This window comes from Lutjanus erythropterus, chromosome 5 (genome assembly GCF_056507025.1).
Source record: "Lutjanus erythropterus isolate fLutEry1 chromosome 5, fLutEry1.hap2, whole genome shotgun sequence".
Lineage (NCBI taxonomy): Eukaryota > Metazoa > Chordata > Actinopteri > Lutjaniformes > Lutjanidae > Lutjanus > Lutjanus erythropterus.
Window position 1 is genome coordinate 23,598,200 of NC_139321.1, and position 21,232 is coordinate 23,619,431.

Sequence of the window (21,232 nt, forward strand, 5' to 3'; positions counted from 1 at the left end):
GTGATTAGACTCCATCGTGTGACATCATCATGTATGAAGGGGGAAGAGAAGCCATGATTAGTAGACAGTAGTCTCAACAGCGGTCGTGGTGGTGAAGGGATGGCTGATGATCTGGATGAGATGACGACAGGACTTCTGATGAGCTCAACATGGGCACTAGAAGAACTGGAGGAGAACTGGGCGGAGGAGGGTCACAACAACTCTGCAGAAATGACAAGTGAAAGCAGCAGAGAGGAGAACAGATTTAAACTTTTGACACAACGACATGATTGGCTGGTGGAGACTGTGGCTGAATCCCGTTGGTTAATTTAAAGCGTGAACGCCCGTGGATAGCTTATTGAGAATGTGGGTAGAGAGAGGCGGGGAGAGAAAGACAGTTATGGATGAATGAGGCATAAATGTTGTCTTCCTGATTGAACTTACACTGAGATTCATTAGTCGACGAGCAAAGAATTGATTGTCAAGATTTTGATTTAGAATCAGAATCAGAATCTGGTTTACTGCCAAGTAAGTTTTCACATACAAGAAATTTGCTGTGGTATGTTGGTATGTAAAAATAAACATAGCACATGAAAATATAAAGACAAAAAAGAAGAAGCAAGAAACATAAATAGAAAGCAACATAAAAATATTTTTTAAAACAACTGAAGGAAATAAAAAATATCTTGGAAAAATTACACATTTGCTTGTTCAACTTGCTAAAAAAAATTGGGGATTATTTTACTTACTTGTAAATTAAATAGATATTTTATTTTGGATTCAAAACAAGAACACAAGTTGTGTTGGGCATTTTTCACAATTTTCCAATATTTTTCACAAGAACTGAATTATTAATCAAAGAAAACAATTAAACACCTAAGTTTCAGGTTGGTAAAGCGTCCTGAACAGAGCACAGAGTGTCTGCAGACACACACAGTCTACTGGGTCATCAGTGATGACTGAAAGTGATTGTTTATGAGTCTATACATTGTTTTGCAGGAAAATGTTGCATATTATGCCTTTAAAATTTAATTACTTTTCTTCATATCAGCTGTATGTTGGCCTCATGCTTCTCATCAGTGTTTACAACAGTATAAGATTAGTGGTCAAGAGAGGGGTAAATGATGCTCTAAATGAGGGCAATGCAGGTTAGGGCTTCACTGTTTTTTTCTCCTGTGTGTAAATTGGACCCTTGGGCCCTGCAAAAACTGAATGCGCTTACATGATCTGGCCACACGGGGCGCTGCCGCTCATCCATCCAGCCAACCCAGGACGTCTTGACGGGATATTGAAAGTTTATGCGAGGCTTTGCAGCACATCAGGGACCGGCGGAGGGGAGAGTTGAACGGGAGTTTGGATACCAGAAAGAGAGTGCAAGTTGTAGAAATCACTTTGGAGGTGTGATTAAGACGATTCAGTTGTGTTTGAGCTGTCAGTCAGTCAGTCCTCTCATCATCTCACACAGCGGAGACACACGGGAGTGTGTAGGCGCCCGGTGCCCGGTGTGTGCGCGTGTTAGTCGGGGAGTTGTCGGAGTCAAAGAATTGGGGAGCGCTCGCGCACAATGAGGCAGAGGAGTTGAGAGGGAGAGAGGAGGAGGAAGGAGAGGAGGAGAGTTGACTGAGAGTGTATGAGTGGGAGAGACAGAGAGAGAGAGAGAGAGAGAGAGAGAGAGAGAGAGAGAGAGAGAGACCTCGGCGGAGAGCAGGAGAGAGAGAGAGGGGAGGAGAGCTCCCTCCGTCTCTCCCGGTGCACTTGGCAGTCTAGTTGCGGGCTGCTGTGCTGTTGCTGTCGTGGCGTGGCTGGTCGCGCCAGGCGGGGGAACTTCACCACACTGGAGCCCGGAGTCCCACCACTCTCTCACCTGCGCAGTTCGGAGCTGCCATGGGTCTCTCGCCTGGATTTACTGTCCTAATTATCCTGCCGGCCTTTCTGCTGCACACCAGCGGCCTTTACATCGCCAGTAGCGTTGGTACGTACAGTATACAGGCAAGCGTGGTCACTGTTTATGTTGTTTTTACGTATATCAGACAGGCGGGCTGCACCGGGGCTCTTTACGCGCTCCTCTCTGGAAGTCAGCGTAGCTACATAAACACTCTCCTGCTTTGTAATTTTCTTTTTCTTTTCTGGTATGCTTTTGCAGTTTTTGCAAACAACATTGTAGGTTTGCAACTTCTGTGCGTCCTGCTGGGGTGTTTGGTCCCTCAGCGGTGCTTCTTTCTCCCATCCATCCATCCAGGAGGGGTTAGTGTTATCTTAGAGGCATCAGATGCACCGGTTTACTGACGGATTTTTTGCAGAGAAGTAGCCTAACATTATCTGATCCTGCCGCTGTCGCATCTATCGATCTGTCACAGGACGCAGGAGTCGGATGTCAGCCTATTGATCACACTATTATCAAATCATTCCTCTAACACGGCGGCTCAGAGAAATATTAACAGAGTGTGTGTGTTAGGTTTGATCAGTCAGGAAACTTTATTAATCACATATGACGGATGAAATAATAAGTGCACCTGAGGACCTGTGAGGTGATAGAATAACTGTCTCTGAGACTGTGATGGCATTGACACCTTAAAGCGGCCTTGGCTCAGTGTGTATGTGTGTGTACGGGTGTATGTGTGTGTACGTGTGTATGTGTGGGCGCTGGGAGCGTCTCTCAGGTCGCCTCCAAAATGCACCTGTGTTGTCACATGTGAGCAGGAGACGCATGAACTGTCTTCAGGCATCACAGTGCAGTAATCACCATGTACTTAAGATGCAGCAATGATGATTAACGACGGATAAATGATTGCAAAATGCATTCCTGTGTGCAATAAAAGGACTTAATAAGAATGTCAGTTTCAGTTGTCGGTGTTATAGAGCTGATTTTTCTCGGTTCGAGCAGCCTGACAGTGAGAAAACAGCGTGAGAAAGCCGCAATTAGCACCTTGATCTTGTACTGGCTTTCCTGTTGACGGTGGAAGGGCACAGAAGGTGTCAGGAGCGCAGCGCGCACTGCTGAGGCTGCCGTTTCCAAACGCGCCCGCACTGCCGAGCACCGGGGTCGCCTCTGGGTTCATGGGTGGGGCTGTGTGTTTGTGTGTGTGTGTGTGTGTGAAAGGTTACTGCTTTTATTTCTTCCATTTAGTGTTGTGTTACCTCTCTGTAACACAGAATAAGAAGCAAACACTTCCATGGCATGCCTGAGATTTTTCTAATTCCTTGTTTTTCCTCCCATCTCTTTTTTTCCATCCTCTACCCATGATGACTCCCCGTTTTCTCCACTGTCTATCCCCCATGACGTCTCCTCTCCTCTTCAACCTCTAATGTTCTCCCCCTCTTTTCCACATTTTCTCACATCTTACTCACCAAATAAACATTCTTCCCCCCTCTCACCTCCTGCTGCCTCATCCTGTTCTCCTGAACTGTCCTGTCCCCAGACTCCCTGCAGCACGTCCTGGGGGAGTATGGACTGGTGAGGCCGATCAGTGTGGACGCAGAGGGCCGCTTCCTGTCACACGCCATCTCGGCTGGCCGCGTGGCAGGAGGGCAGCCCCGTAGGCGCCGGAGGAGGGAGGTAGGAGAAGGCAATGATGAGTGGGAAGAACTGAGGGGAGAGCCCGTGGCCCACCGTGAAAGGCTTTACTACAACGTCACCGTCTTCGGCCGGGAGTTCCACCTGCGCCTGCGCCACAACGCCAGGCTGGTGGCCCCCGGAGCCAAGATAGAGTGGCGTGATGACAGCGACAGCACCCGGCATTCTGAGCCACTGCACGACGAGTGCTTGTACGTAGGTGACATCACAGACACGCCAGGAGCTTCGGTGGCCATCAGCAACTGTGACGGCCTGGTGAGTGGAAGACCTGTCTTACCTGTGCTCTGATCTGATCTTTCTGAGTCCTGCAGGGCTTGCAGAGCTGGCTGTGAAGGTGTCAGTGGACAGAATGACATGACGCAACAGAAGGGACCAGATGATGCTCACCTGAGTTTGTAGGGCCCTGTGTTAAAAGATAAAGATGTAAAGATACAAGCAAATAGCAAAAGCGGGTGATTTTTGTCCCTTGCGTTGACATGGACCCTAATATTCCACAAATAATCAGGATGATAGTCCAATCAGAATAAAAATGCCTCGTGTAAACACCTCAGTCAGAAGAGACTTGCTGCAATCCATTGCAAGTCAGAAGTCCATAGTCCCAAACTGGTATTCCCAACTTCCAATCTAAATGCGTCCAAGTGCATCTGCTCAGGAAAATGTGGATGCCTACAGCAAACTGATGTTTGTATGATTTAACAGATTATTGCACACATTAAAAGAGACAATAAGAGTAGACAAGCACCACATGCTCACAGAGACTTTTGTCAAGCATAGATCAACTGAATGTAAACAGAAACAACAAAGTTGTTACAACACGTTTCAAAACACAAAAACTAGTAAAAATAGTAAAAATTTATGAAAAGTGCTCGGTGTTCATTCTGTGTGCTGGCATATCAGGTGTGTTTATGTTGGTGAACTTGGGCTAGATGGATCTGACCTGAGTTTTTGACTTGGAATTTCGACTTGAATGACCATTCCATTGCACTTTTTGCATGTCAGAGATCTTTTTTTTTCCAAGTCCAGTGGATTGCAGCAACTGTCCTGATGTGGCTGGATCGGAAGGGATTTTCAGTCAGGTTGAGAGAGCTGGTGTAGACCTTTGATACACAGATAAACAGGAAAATAATAACCATGTAAATGCTTAATCCGATCTTTTCTCTCTGGTCAGAATAAATATATTCTTTCTGGCAACGTCTGCCCCACATGGGGGTATGTGAACAGAACTGGTCTGTAGTGGATATACCATTTCTGTTACAAACTTTAAAAGATTGTAAGACCCTTATATTATTCCCAGGATACGACGTGGGTCCTTCTTCAAAATTACAGGGTGGAAACAGTTCTTCTTCTTTGTTAACTGGTGGTTGGCTAACCACAACCCCTTCCTCTACTACTTCTGTTATATTTCGGCAGATTAGATACATCACAGCGGGCAGCGGGTTGTCCTTTTCAAAAGAGTTATATTCTGATTAATGCTTTGAGGCATGGAAACACATATGTTTTACCAGATCACTTTATTTTCTTTGTGTTCCAGTACCCATACTACCATACTATTTAGTATGCCAGAAAGGGATTTATTGTGTATTCATACAAAGTATGTCAAATGTGGTAATGTGGCCAAAAATACCAGGATGTCCTACTGCATCTGATTGCATTTTGCAGTATGCAAGCCAGCATTCTTTTCTGACTATTCTGACCCACAATCCTCTGTAATGGGTGCATAGGCAAGAGGGTCAAAGTTCAGGGTGCAATGATATGGGAAAGTAGTATGTCCAAATTGTATGCATACTGCATGCAACAGTACGTGCTTTGTAAGGGCGGCTGCAGTACATTCTAAAAGAACTAAAAAAAAAAAAGCCTGTGATTTGAATGCAGGGTTAGTGTAAACTGTTGAAAAAGTTGGAATTTGTAATCAGAAAGATTTCAGCTGGATTGAAGAAATATTGTCCATGTAAACGTTGCTGTCCTTGTGAGTGTTTCTGTTTGACCCTGTAGCTCAGAGGTTGTCACGGGGTCAACCTTATGATTTATACTGCTGTTCTCCCTGATGTCCTCTAAGCCAGACCTGCCGTGAGAAACACCTGAGTCATGTTTCCATCCCTCTGTCCTCTGCCCCTTTTTAGTTTACTCATGTAAAAAAAAGGGGATGGGGGGGTTATTAAAGGAATACACTGATGTTTCACAGATAACCTCAGTATGCATGAGTACATCTCAGCACAATGCTTTTAGTATCACATTTAGCTAGTTTGCACTGCTCACTACACATCAATACAGAAGCTCTGAACAACTAGCTGACACTATGACAGCATTTGAAATGAATCCGCCACCATAAAATATTTTGGTTGCACAACAGTTGCTCAAAGAGCCTGAATTTGTAGATGCTTTTAATAGAGCTGATGATGAATAGAGGAAAAGGAAAGGAGATGGCAAACAGTTGGTGAATGGCTGTCGGCAAGGGAGAGAAGTGAGATATAGACAGTGTGAAGAATGTGCACAGGAACTGCTGAGATGAGAGGATGCAGAAAGATGGAGACCAGTGCCCGAGGAAGAGGTGGAAGGGACAAGTGCGAGAGATGGAGAGTAAATAGGAGTAAAAATGGGTAAAGGATGTGTACAGGGAATGATGAGATTGGAGGGGTGGGGGGAGTTCCCCTCATTAGGAAAAGTGTTCATTAGTCAGCCAGATCAGCCTACCACTGGAGCTGAGTAGCAGCGACTGGATCCGTTTAGGGTTGAGGACACAGGGGACTGAGCGAGCAGCTGAGAGAACAGGCAGGGAGCCAGGACAGCACAGGCCTGACATGCCCACTTAGCCTGACACCAGCCAGCAGCAACTCACTGCTGCTTGCCTGGCCTGTCACTCCAGGGCCTATTGGCAATTTTTAGGAAAGGTTACTGTGTTGATGGTTACAATATAGGATCACCAGTTAGCACCAGCCTCTGGTTTGTTGAGTGGCTGACTGCGCTGCCAGATTTAAAAAAGGATAGATTCTCATCTTTTCACATCTGTCTTTTGTTAAGTAATGCTCACATGCCCATGTGAAGTACAGCTTTTGTTTTATCATTCCTCCTGATCACAATTGCTGCAAAGAGATCCTTTCTTAATGTGGCTCCAATTTAAGTCCATGCTCCTCCTTATCTGCAGAAATATCTGCAGAGAACCCTCTGGAGCCGGGGTTGTCAAAGTGTGACCCGCCGGCATCCATCAGAAACATTTTTAGTGGCCCTGAATGTGACATGAAATGCATGTATTATATTATATTTTGATCATTCCACTTCAGTACTTTCAATTTAAATAGACTGAATAAAGTGATCTTTCTTATATGATAACAGGTGACTTCTGTACTCAAGGAATTTACTGTATTGTTAAACACCATTAAGACATCAGTCCTAAGTCTAATCCTAAACATATGTGTCTTTGTGTGTGGCCCTCAAGAATATACTGGCCCCCTAAACTGGCATTTAGTCAACAAAATGTTGATAGTTTATAGCCACTAGTAGTGCCAGCAAGTTTCTCTTTTCAACCAAACTATGATATTTTTATTCCTGCCTTTTTAACTCTTCATATTCAAACTTCAAACTTGACAGAAAAACAACATAAAACTCACCAAAACTGTTTTGGTTTGTCTTTCCACTGTTCCAGTGCTCGCCGACTCTGGTTTGGTTGAAATAAATCTTTAATTTACTGCGTTAGATGTGATAATGTTCTGGCTCTACAGGCTGTTTTCCTCTTACTTGTCCTCCAGCTTAGTGGATGTGTACTGTGCCACTGAATTAGAGTCTGAAGAGCTTTTTTTTTTTTTTTGGCTGAACAGCAGTTTCCACTCTGCAGACCATTAAATTAACAAAATAAGAGGGCAGAAATCCCCCAAAAATGATTGCAAATTGACTGAGCATATTGCCAATATATGTATGCGTCCCATTACCCAGCCTTACTATGGAGCATATGTCCTTCACAAGGATGTACATGTATATACACATATTCTTGCTGCCAGTTTTACATTATTCAACTGATCAACAGCTGCTAGTGGTAACATAGCGATGCAACAACAAAGGCACGGAAGAATATGATGGCTTAGTTTGATGATGTTTTATTACTGATGAAAAGGAGGAAATGCATTGGATTTTTCAAGACTGACTGTAAACATGAATTTCTTTCATTTACAAGGAAACTGCACAGGCCACCTGTAAGTGCAGTCAAAGCTAATATGAGACAATCTGAGTGAGACAAATCAAGTGGGTGTCTTCCAAAGTTAAGGTCATTTTAGTACGAAATCTTATCTTTATTATTCTGTCTCTCTTCTGCAGTTCAGCAAGAAAACATTGGCTGAAGAAACAAACAGGGAATTTCCTACTAAACTGAATGCCGTTTTTGAAAATATTCACTTTATTTGTTTAACTCAGGCTGCTGAAGTCTCATACTGGCTCACATTTTTGCACAGAATAAGGACTGTGGATTTTTGTGTGGCCTTTATGGACAGAAGGAATGATCACAGCAACCAAAGACTGTTTCAACATACACATGGGCATATGAGTGTTGTTTTACTGGAAACCAAGTGAACCTATCCTTTAATATTATGTTTGCCTTGGCTATTTTTAAAATGTAATCTTGTAAAACTTTCCTTTTTGGAATTGCTGACAGAGGTGGAGTGAAACCAGTTTTGTCACAAGAAAAAATATTATTGATATCAGTGCTGTAATAGTCACACCCAATTATGAAAAAAGAGAAATATCTCTTTTAATAATCACATTAGTCCTGTCCATTTACATTTAGTTTGTTTCTCCCTGCCCCTGAACACCTCGTGTCATTACTAATCAGTTCTTACAACCTCCTCAAGCATGCCAAGAAATACGGCCAAGCTCTGTCAGGCTCTGCCTGTATCTGCCTTTTTAAACCCAGCAGAGCCACGTAGCCCAACTCTGCCCTGCTGTGCCCTGCTGTGCCCACTTCCTCAGTGACCCAGACACCTGGTTAGAGCCTTTTCTGCCCTGTGTTGCCATTCACAGCCAAGAGCCTCTTGCTGGCTGTGATCCAGGGTGTGTGATGGGAAGGGAGGGAGAGAGCCAAGACAGGGGCAGATAGGGTTCAAACCAAAATACAAAAAAATATAATAAAGAGGCAGAGGAGGGAGAAAGAAGAGGGCAAAGGGTATAGATTTCAAAAAGTAGCAAATAGCCAGAATAAATAAGAGAGGATGAGAGAGCACAGGAAAAAAGGAAAATCTTTGAATGGACAAATGACCTTTGGAGGGAATTGGATTTCTGTGAACAGAAGCTGTTATCAGCTGGTTAGTTCTCTGGATGGTTGAGAGGAGGCAGCACACTGTACAGTATGAGAGCTGGCGAGTGTGCTGTGTGCATGTTTGTGTGTGTGTGTGTGTGTGTGTGTGTGTGTGTGTGTGTGTGTGTGTGTGTGTGTGTGTGTGTGCACACGTGTTTTTAGTCCTAGATCGGTGCAGTGCAAAATGAAATTAAACTGCAGCTGAGGCTGTGTTTCTGTGTGTTTGTGTGTGCAGAGAGCAGACAGGGAGACTGCATGAATCAAACATTTGTGTGTGTATGTGTGAAGCCCTATTTGTGTATGTGAATTAGAGTTACTTATACTGATGATACTTATACATGATACTTAATAATAGGGATGCACCGACACCGCTTTTTACAAGTACTTACATTTGGGTACTTGCTGATACCGAGTACAGATACGAGTACTTAATAATGCCATTAAAGTTCTTACAATAACTTTTAAAACATGTTTTATTTTCAGTAGATGGTCACTTTCTAAATGTAACAAATCATTGTTGCTGTTTCCTGCTACAAGTGTAACCATAGTTACTATACACATTACGTTTTTAGGTTATTTGTAGTAGGTTACTTTACTGATTTTGTGCTCCTTATTACGCTGTGCAGTTTACTGTGTATGTGATATATTTCAGTATAATAATTTCACAACATTATTATGGATTTGCAGAATTAGGTTTACTATTATAAATTATGTTATATATGATAATTATTTCATTATCATTTACAGCATTTTACCTAGTATTTTAATTTAACATTTTATACATGAAGTATTTAAGTTTCTTCTTCATGTCTCTCTTGTCTAAGAGCTAATCAGTTCCTACCTGTCATTGTTTAGGGGGGACAGGTATGAGTGTGGTGCCATGTGTGCAACAGTTTTGTTTACCTGCTGTGATCCTACAGGTGCACTCTGTGCATTTATTTAACTTTTGCATAGACTTACATGGAATTTTACGGACAGTTTCCAGAGTCACTGCGGTCATTAGTGGATGATGTTGAGGACAGTGAGTTTCTCGCTGATGATGACGGTGCATCCAAAAAAATGTGTGTGTGTGTGTGTGTGTGTGTGTGTGTGTGTGTGTATATGTCCAAACCTCTGCCCCCCCTTGTGGTGTTTCCTTCAGGCTCACCTACAGTGTTTGTTCAGAGATGTGGAGGCTGTTAGCTGTGTCGGCCTGATATTGTGCACATTTGGGTGTGAGGTCAGGTGCATTCATGTCTATGTGGTTTGTGTGTGTCTTTTTGGGATCTTATGTGGAATGTTGAGAGTCAGCAGAGCTCCAGTTTTTCCTCTTTTTAGAAGAGACAGAGACACGGAGATGGGAGATCAAGGGTTACAAAATTATTGCCATTTCATTTTCCCATGATAAATAATTCTGTCATTGTGACTGTTTAAGTGGGTACTGTCACACTACACAGTGTGCTTACACACTGTCAGAGGGCTGTCAAACTCTCAGCTAGAGATGCATTCATTTTCACTTTTGAGGTTTATTAATTTTCAGTATGTAAATCTATTTAAGACTTTTTTAATGCAAGTCTGTATTCTGCTTTTTATAAGCTTTGTTTACAAGAAAATAGTCATGTTCTGACACGGCCCTATCCTCTTCGTAGCCAAAAGCACAGACAGAAACAGCGATTCTGTTGAGAGTCATTAGTATTATATCTAACCAGTTCTAAACTTTGAATGCTCAGCATGCACCAATGTGACCCAGCAAAAGTTAAAAAATGAGAAACTGGGAAAGAAAGAGCAGAATCTTCAGTAGTCCATTCTCTGAAAATGCAAAAAAAAAAAATCTATGAAAGTAATAGAGTAATGTCGCTTTAAGACACCAATAAGTCTTAAATATACTCATCTTCCAGTAGGATGTACTTAAAGGCACACTATGCAGTTTTTTTTTTCAAATAAATAAAATAAAAACAATATATTGACTCCTATAAACATAGTCCCTCTAGATCAGTGTTTCTCAACCCTGGTCCTCAGGGACACCCGCCCTGCATATTTGAGATGTTTCCCTGCTCCAACACACCTGATTCAAATGATCAGGTTGTTGTCAGGTTTCTGTAGAGGCTTGATGACCAGCTGATCATTTGAATGTTTGTGTTATTGCTGTGTTATAGGCAAGCCTGCATGGAGAATTATGTGTTTTGGGGAGATGCACATCAGTATGACCTTCACTATGGCTCACCCAGTTTTTCCTGATACACACCCACGGCCTTTTTTCAGGCTATGCTACTGGTCAAGAGATAAATACTGACATACAAACATGAACACACTCTTGTTGTGGCACTGCATATGCAGATATCCATCTCTAGTGTGAGGCTGCTAGTCCTCCAGAGGGACCACAGCACCTGAGATAATCAGTGAGTTCTGACAAATGGCAGGGCAGCTTCAGGTTATCGTGGGAACAGAGGGTCACACAGGTTTATGGTTTCCGATAGATGTGCATGCAGAAGTGCTGCTCCAGCTGGCTCAGAGCTGATCTTCATGTCGGAGAGTTTGTGTGTGTTTGTTGCCTGTCATCTTTGTCTCCTTAAATTCAGGTGGTTGCACACCTGGATATGACATGAAAAGACACGTGTTGCCACAGTTGTGATGTACGTTGTACACCTTCACACATACATGTGATAAACACACCGCACGCCTCCAATACACGTGAACACACCCACAGTATACGGTCAGATGCTCAGACACGGCAGGGACACACAGCAGTGAACAAAGCAAAGTTCCCCTGAACCATCTTTACCTCGCTGCATGACAAAAAAAAAAAAAAAAAAAACTGTGCACACATTTCTCTTATTGTCTCCACCCCTCGCCTCTCTCGCAGCTCTTTTCTCTCTCTCTCTCTCTCTGTCTCGTGTTTCTTGGCCAGCAGCGGTAGCAGCAAGCAGGAGAGCTCTCCTAATGATGGTATTAAAAGAGTCAGGAAAATGACAGAGAAAGAGAAAGAAAAAGAATGTGGCAGACAGCTTTTTGCTCCCCAACACCCACAGATTCAGAGCTCCGGCAAAAAAAAAAAAAAAAAAGAAAGAAAGAGACACCAAGAGACAGTGTTTCTTTAGTGAGCAGTCTTTGTCTGTTTTTAGCAGCAGCTCTGCTCCCAAGCATTGATCAGACAAGTGGTGTTGAGGGTTAAGGGTATTGCCCGCTGTCGATGCTGAGAAAAGTTTAAAGCCAAGAAGCTCGATCCAGATCTCACCAACTGGAAAATATGTTATGCCTGCTATTTGTACAATACGGGCATCATCTTTTGTTGACAGATAATTAGCCCTGATCCAGTGCAGGTGTTGCCCTTTGTATATTCTGATATGCCATTTTTATGTATGGCTGTGTGCTTTAGTCTGTTCATGTGTGTTATTAGTGCACAGCAGGAATGCTGGAAGGCGGCGGTGTTATTTTGGTGCTTTCATTGAAAAGACTCAAACATCAACAGCAAGGAGAAATGCCAAAGCACTGACAGGTGTTTTATTTATTTCTTTTCTGTGGGCGGGTGGTTGGAGGTGACACATTCTTTGCTATAAAATAATATAAAAATCATACTCAGGATTATAATACTAATTTAATGATGCTGTGATTGTAATCTACTTCTATAAAATTAGAAAGGTTGTAGACTTATTTAGCATCACAAAGCACATATATTTGCATATACAGATGCTGTGGCTGAAGACCCCTTCAAATTTTGCCTCTTTTCCGTTTTAATCTCAGATTTTTTGGCTTTATTGCTGTGACACAAATCTCCCATCATAGAAATACACCCATAGGCATCGGAAAAGGAAGCATGAAGTTTGGAGTAAAGAGCAGCAGACCTTGAGATGATAAACAATGCATGCGGCATCTTTCAACCACCCAGTCAGATCAGCTGGGCGCACCGCCATGGACCACCTGAGGTGGAATGGAGGAGAGCAGGGATAAGAGCCTTGCCAACCCATCTTGGATTTGAAGCTGCTCCTAGCTTATGCTCCTGGCTAATGTTCAAGTAACAGAAACTAGAGACTGCTGTGCCTACATCTTACAAAGACGTGCGCCACAACATCTCAAATCAAGGTGTTGCACTTGATTGGTGAATCAGTTCTGACATGACAAGATGCAACAGATAAAACGAAAGGAGGACTCTGTGTTTACACTGATGATGCTTTGTACGCAAATGCAGTCAAAGTTGATGGACAGTGTGTCCCAGATGTTGAAGTTTTTATGTGAGGATGTCGACCATATTATCATAGCCTTCTTCTTGCTGCTGAACTGATTAAATTTTGGTGGTCAAAGGTCAAGGTCATCATGACCTCATGTCCATCCCATTCGCCTTAAGGAAATGACTTCAAACTTGGTGCAAATGTCCACTTGGACTCAATGATGACTCAGTCATTATTGACAATAATCAATGCAGGGCGTGTCTTTGAATTTGGCACTAATATCCACTTGTACTTAAGGATAAACTGCATAAATTTTGATGGTTAAAGATCACTGTGATCTCACAAAACATGTTTTTGGCCACAACTCAAGAATTCAATTGCTAACTATAACAAAATTTCACATAAATGTCTAATAGGACACTAGCAGTACTGGAGAGTAACTACTTACATATAGCTAGTTAAATTATAGTTATAATTACATTACAAAATAAATGCAATTGTAATCTGTTGCAGTTAGTGACAAAATAAGTGATTAAATCACAGTTACTAATCAAAATGCTGGTGATTACAAAGGGGTTATATTCTTTTTGGGTTGCCAGGTGAAGATCTGCACTCGACTAAGAGCACTCTCCTAGTTATACGATCCTTCTCTTTTTTTATCTGTATATATGTTACATATGTGTGTAGAATGAAAGGACTACAACTCTCTTTACACTGTCCAACCCTGCATTTTATAATGATAGTAAATTGCCTTCATGCATACACACACACACACACACACGCACAGTCTGCATGCACACATCATATACCCAAATCTGTGCCAACAGAGGGCTTAATCATGTGAGAGTGTGTTGACAGAGGGGCAGGCCAATCATAATAATAGCCCCAGAACTACACTAAATGTCAGCGACACAGACACTTGCGCCAGCCATGCCCCTGGAATACGCTCAGTCATTACCTCCGCATTAGGAGTCAATAGAGAAGGCAGCCCTGGGCTGAGCCAACTCATCCATCCATCCAGCCAGCCCAGCAGTTAAGCTTGGTCAGGCGTGGCAGCTCGCTGGGCCCTACAGTGTGTTATTCCACCCCGGGTCACACGATAAGCAGCTCTCAACTGTAATCAGCTCAAATTGAAATGATGACATCAATTACAGCACGGCGCACAGCTGTTATTGACCCTAGCCCTCGCTGGCTGCGTAGAGTAGGCTGTGTGTAGGGGTGATGGTTGAGGAGCACCTGTAGGAACCGAATGGCTGGAGGGAGGGCCGGGTGCGGGGAGGCCAGACTGCTGTGGGAATGGTATGAATGAAGAGACAGACACAGCCAGCGAGAGAAACGTGTTCTCGGTATCTGATTGCAGGTTCCACCCTGCAGTGTAGCTCCACTCAAACACACAATTACTCAATCTAGAGCTATTATCAGACAGAGAGAGAAAAAGAGGGAGTGAGGCAGACAGAGAGCAGGCCCATTTTGAGGAACACTATACAGAGCAAAGGAGTGCTTTTACCAGAGCTGTGATTACTGCCGCTCACTCAGTGCACTTAACCAGCCCCCTTGACTCTCTTTCCTCTCGCTTCTCTGTCATTCACAGAGTGCTTGTTCAGAGCACATGGTTTGTTTGAGTGGTTGAAATAACAGGATTCATCTGAGAAAAAAAGAGCAGTGGAACCCCAATGATTACAGGGAAACACCTCTGTGATGTCATGATTATAGCAGGTTATTTTGATACTACAGTGAAATCAGCTCCAGCATTCCGGAATGTTGTAACAGTGAGGATGGAATAATGCAGTGTGTACAGATGATGTCATAACGGAATGTTGGTTTTCTGGATTCCATTGTGTCATCGTGATATTCCAGACTCCAGACTCCAAAGGGTGTAGTAGTGATTAATTAATTATCTTCTCAGCTGGTCACATTACTGATGTAATACCATTTAAACAGCTGGGCATGTCACAACCGCACATGATGAACATGACTCCACCTCTTTCCCTGTAGGTGAGTGCAGATTCCCAAAGTAGGAAAATTGTTTTTTTTCTTTCTGAGAGGTTCAGATCGGTGAGCTGTGATCCAAGACTGCGGCAAACAATTATTCTCATTGTTGATTAACCTGTAGGTTATTTTGTTGATTAACTGATTAGTTGTTTGGTCTAGAAAATATCAGAAAATGTTGAAAAATGTTAATCAGTGTTTCGCAAAACCAAAGGTGATGTCCTCAAATGTCTTCTTTTGCCCACAACCAAAAAGTATCCAGTTTATTGTCATAAAGAAAACCAGAAATATTTGTTTTTAGAAGCTGGAATCAGATCATTTTGGCTCTTTTTTTTATTATTATTTTAAGTACTCAAACTAATTAATAAATTAACAAAAAAGATTAATGACAACTTTGTAAACAAACAACAAATCACTGCAGCTGTAATGTGAACGTATGAAAGCCAAACTATACGCCTTTGTAATAGGGATGCACAATAAATGTCGGGGCCAGTAATTATGGGCTGATGATGGAAAATGTGTATAATTTATTATTCCAATAATGGATAGGTGATTTGACAGATTATGTCAAAGTGTCTTATTTTGAATTCTTAGGCAAAATGCCATATAAAAGCCAAAGTATTTTTGATGTTCATTCATACATTTGAGAAGTAGAGCCTGACAAATATGGAATTTTTGGGACCAATAGAGATATAAGGGAGTGAAAAACCCTGATACTGAAATACTGTCTAATATTGTTTATTTATATATCTAAAATCTAAAATGACACCAGGGCAGTGAAACAGTAAACTTTCACGGTTTCTTTTAATTATAATTAACTATAAAAACAAAAATAGAAAACTTTAATTTTGAAAAAGGATCAGATATGCATAAACGCTGCTCAGAAAACTAAAAAATGTGAAAAAAAAGACAGTCAGCATAGTGTTCTGTAAAAGAAGAACACTGTACAACATATATGTTAATACTGATATAGCTGTGCTAGGTCAATATTGGGCCAATAATATCAGCCAACAGATCTATCTGTCTGGTCCTAATTTGAAGAGTTAGAAATGTTCTTTGTTTTTGTTGTAGTAGTGATGTCAGTTACATTTGGATCAGTCAGAGTTATGGAATATTAAATCATCCATTTTAGCTCACTACATCTGAGCCTTTCATACCCTTGCATGTATAAACTACAGGTTATATGAACTTTTTAAAATACAAAAATGTGAAATAGCTCACTGGTTTATTGCTTTATTTTCATGAACAGTGATCCACATTTTATGCAAACCCGTTGTGGCTCTCCACACATGACTGCCATGTAAACAGTGGACAACAAAAAATTTCTAAATACCATATTAATTCACAAAAAACATTTCACAGTCAGAGAGAAAATTCACATCCATCGTGCCTTGCATGTTTCCAAGAATCAGAAGTCACATGAGGAGAGGGACTGTGATGTTTCAAGTGACCAGAATGAATTCTCTGAAGTCCAGATGGGTCCAGAGGGTAGCAGTGTACAAAATAGATAACATTATTCTGGAGTCAATGGAAATAAAATAAGTAATAAAGCAGAAAACAGACTAGGCCTTCGTGAAGATTTTTCTTTTTTGCCTTCAAGACAGCCATCACCAGCCGGCCTGTCAGTCAGTCAATCAGTCAGCCAGCCAGTCCCACAGGCTGCAGGGCCGTGCAGGAAGCTGATCGATGCTCGCCACATCAGCAGTTCTCAGGCTAACAGGCCCCAGCAGCCTCTGTGAAGGATCCTGGAAACAGGACGAGACATCCTCCCCATGTCCCAGCGTCTTAACAACCCCTTCCGCTCCGCCTGGCCGACCTGGCCTGTGTCTCCCGTGCCACGTTGTTTTACCTGCCAGCAGCCACACAGGTGGCTTTGTACTCTTTAAGTTTTCCTCACATAATCCTCACAAACAAAACACAACATGAGAGACAGAGGAGGAGAAAGAAAGGAGAGAGCGAGGGAAGGCTAGGTGGAGGAAAACGACAGTAACACAAAGGAGGAGGGAGGAAGAGCGTGGTGGAATCTTAATGTGCCCAAACCTGAACAAGAACAACAGCAGCATCATAACCGTCACCACCTGCTCAGCACTCAGTCAGAAGGGATGGAGTAGACAGAATAGAGGAGGAGGGGGGCTCGTCTTGATTAGCATGAAGAATTTAGCCTTTTCTATTGTCTCTATCTCTCAGCTAAGGTCACTTGCCTGCTTCCAGAAGCTAGAACACTTCTCAGACTGATCATGGATATTTTATGCTCGCCAGTTGCTCCCGCTGCACAAGTGCATGCTTGAACCCCCTACACTCTAAGGATATGTGTGCATTTTGTCCTAGTCTGATCTAATTAGCTGCATTTGTTCTTCCTCTGGGTTAAATTGTTCAGCTGTCTTGTTTGTATTTTCTGTTTGCATGTTCCTTAATGGAACAGAGCCTGTCTGTCTGTCTGTCTGCATACAGTGTCGATGGTTGAAAATGATTTTGTTTGGCGCTTGTTGCAGCAGGCAGCTAAGCGGCAAGAATCGCACCTCATAACAGAAACTCACACCCTCCTCATCTTACTAAGGCTGCCTGTTTTTGTTTTCTGCAATAGAGAAATAATCACTTTTTCTCTCCCTGTGTATTATGTTTGGGGGTTTTTGCCAGTGCATGAGGACCTCGGGAATTGTTAGTATACCAGCATATGTAATATATTATATAATAATATATTGTATTCTAATAACTGACTCTGTGGGGGCTGGAGTGAAGCAGCAGAAACAAAGAAACACATCTAGCACTTTGATCACTGTGACTGATCGTCTGCCAGTGCGTACAAGGAAAGCTTTGGATACTGCCTTACAATTATATAATCTGTTTGCCAAGATGTAATGGAGACTTTGAGACGACCTTGTCCATGTATAGCTCTGTGTGAGATTGTGTTACTCTATAGCTAGGCTTCCAAGGTGTGCTGGATCTGTATCCTCTGAACTGAGGACAGGGCCAAGCACCTTATCAACAGCAACAGCAGGCTGATACAGTTGGCAAATAGGGCTGGGCAATATGGCAAACATTTTATCATAATAATGACTTAACATCAGTCAATACTGATATTTATCACAATATAAATGAAGCCACTCTTCTGTTGAGTTTAAGATTACCTCTAAATTCCCAGGTAAGAGATTCAAACCTGAAAGTGACAAAAGTATTATGTTAGGTGCAACCAGACTGAAGAGTACATTAAAATAGTCAAATCATACAAAAATAAACACAAAGCTTATTTCCTGGATCAGTTACATTCAACACTTCAGTACTAGTTCACATCATGTCTTTTGCCCTGGAAAAACAACAGTATGTATGATGTTTTAACAAGGGAATATTATGGGTTGTTGCAGGGTTTGCTGCTTGTTCCGGGGACATATCTAAATACTGGTGAAAATGCAACCACTTGCATGTAATGTCAATGCTTAAGGGTGCTGTATGTGACATTCACTGCCACTAGAGATTGTTGTACAGAATGAATTCTGACCAAAACAAATGTGTGCTTCATTTTAGTTGGAAAAAAGAACATCAACATCTGACCACATACTGCTCAAAACACTAAACAATTTTAGTGCACTTTTTAGCTGTAATACAAGAAAGACTGTAACCATGCATCTGCCCTTTTTGTGCTATCCTCCGAAATGGAAACTCCCGAAACTCAGATGAAACTGTCAAACAAGGCAGAGAAATTTTCTTGCCAGGCCACCATGTTGAAAATGGATGCACGGAGGACAGAGAGGGGCTGACATGCACTAACATGCACATGCCGCCATCTCGGATAAACAGAAAAGCTCAGATTACAACACGCACAGAGGGAGTGTGACTTCTGATACCATTACTCCACTATATATCTTTACATAGCAAATAGTTTCTTGCTAGTTAAGGCTGAATTTCTTATATTGCACCTTTAAAGGCCTGGTGAGTTACAGGGATTTATTGGCAGAATGTGGCAGAAGAAGAAGAATAACTTTCATTAGTGTATATTCACTGGAAAATAATAATTGTTGTATTATTTGTTACCTTAGAATGAACCATTTATATCCACAGAGCTCACTAGTCCTCTTCTATGGACGTTGCCATGTTGTACTGCCATGTTTCTGTAGTAGCCCAGAACGGACAAACCAAACACTGGCTCTAGATATAGCCTTTCATGTTTTGCAGCAACCGTAGCTTCTTCAACATGATTGGATTAGGAGGTACTAAGCCACTGAAATGCACACACTGGTCCTTTAAGACATTTAACTTATTTTTGTGGTATTTGCCATCTTTGATGGCACCTATGTTCTTTGTGATGGTCCATTCCTAGAAGACTGCCATAAGATTGTCTAGAAACTTTCTGTGCTAACCCAGTCGGGTTATTAGTGTGTTGTCAAGCAATGTATCTTACAGAAACAACAGTAAACTAAAAATTCTAAGTTTCTCATCAGTGTTTTATGTGGTTTATGCCTCTCAGCCCTGTGCTCTGTTGAAGTGTCCTTGAGCCAAAGTCCTTACTAGCTCCAAGCTGCTGCTTGTAGCTGCCCTGACCTTTGGCCTCCCTAGAAAGAGGAAAAAAGCCGAGTAGGGATCAATAGGGAAGCATGTTAATAGTGCGCTGCTTTGTACTGCATGGTGTGCGTGTTTGTGCATTTGTGTAAGGGGCTGTTGGGGCCTCCCCATGTTAGGAGTGTGCGGTGACACCAGTGTTTGGCACAAAGCGCATTAAGTGCTAAGCTATTACAATAGGTATGAAGGAGCCAAAGATAAATGATATAATAGCTCTGCTGTCAGACTTAGTCTATTATTGGTTATGTTTATGGCCATAGCCAGAATTGTTCATCCTTATAACTGCTCTCCTCACACACACACACACACACACACACACACACACATACGCACACACAGAGCTCCTCTTACAGTGAGATGACTGACAGCATCACTTGGAACACAAAGGGAAATGATTTTTTTTTCTCACAAGCTAATCCTTTGCCTCTCTCTTTCACACACACTGACACTCAGACACAGACACACTGGGGAGAAGGGACTTATTGTCAGGTTGTGCTCTATCTCCACAGTTCATTTCTAATCCTCTTTCTCCCTTTCTGTACCATCTCCCCACTCCGACCCACTCCTACACGCACAACCAGCACTACCACCACCCAGACTGTAGTCTATAGCAGAGGATCCAATCCGATATTGGTATCTCGGCCTGATATTGACGTAAGACCCTTCATTGGGTACGGGACTCCTGACACCGATCCACATTCTGATCTAAATTCCCTAATGTCACCTATTTGCCTCATGTGTGCTATTTGTAATGCGCTTAGCATTGCGAATTGAGAGCTGAATAGCACTTGCCACTTCTACTATGAATCTGCCTGTAATATAAGGAACACATTCCAAATCACAGCTGCACGATTAAGCTGTATTTAGGAAATGTACTAGTCACCTCATGGTGTAACAATAAACCAGCACAAAAATGTCAATAACTAACATAAACCACAGTCTTCTAAACAATCACATTACAAACACTAAGAGACAGTAGCATTAACAGTACATTTTGGAACATAAAATAGCTAAATTAAACTCTCATGCACCATGGGAAATTAGCAAATAAAGGCTGTCTCTTATCAGCTCTACATGTTAAAGTCATGTTTGAAGGATGTCATTACACAAGCTGTATTACACTTATTGGTATTATATCGGTATCAGCAGATATCAGAATTTAGATAGTGTATTTGGATCAGAAGTGAAAAAACTGGATTGGTTTATCTGTCTTTACCTGCCGCCATTTTCTCATGAGTGCATGAATGGTATTATGAAGAAGAAGAAGAAGAAGAAGTAGAATAGACATCAAGAAAAAAGAGTGCCAGATATTCAAATTCAGATATCAGATCAGAATTGAAAAAAAGTGCATCAGTGTATCTCTATGTGTACCCTCATGATCGGTACTGTACATGTGCAACTCTTAAACAAACAACACAAGCTTACCAGACTTAAGTTCAGTTTCAGCCTTATGTAATCTTACTAATAATGCCACTACCTAATAATAATAATGGTAATAAAGATCAAGAAAAAAGTGCACTTGTATCGGTCTAGTGTTGGTATCGGCAGATATCCAAATTCAGATATCGGAGTTGGATCAGAACTGGGAATAAGTGGTGTGGTACATCTCTAGTCTATAGTTCTGTCCCAAAGCTGGGATTCACCACCCAAGTCCTCATTGTGGCCAAATCAGGGAGACTGGCGACATGGTGAGAGTGGAGGGAGACAGGCTAG

The 21,232-nt window shown here is 42.1% G+C and overlaps 1 protein-coding gene across 2 annotated transcripts in view; it reads left to right on the forward strand.

The window, feature by feature from the left end:
• Positions 1-1,420: 1,420 nt before the first annotated feature.
• LOC146326927 (A disintegrin and metalloproteinase with thrombospondin motifs 2-like) overlaps positions 1,421-21,232 on the forward strand; it is a 151,202-nt gene continuing 131,390 nt past the window's right edge. For both annotated transcript variants that reach the window (XM_084719291.1, XM_084719292.1), the window contains exons 1-2: positions 1,421-1,951; positions 3,399-3,808. In XM_084719291.1, coding sequence (XP_084575417.1) covers positions 1,864-1,951; positions 3,399-3,808 — 498 coding nt within the window. In that variant the 5' untranslated portion in view covers positions 1,421-1,863. The remainder of the gene's footprint in view (positions 1,952-3,398; positions 3,809-21,232) is intronic.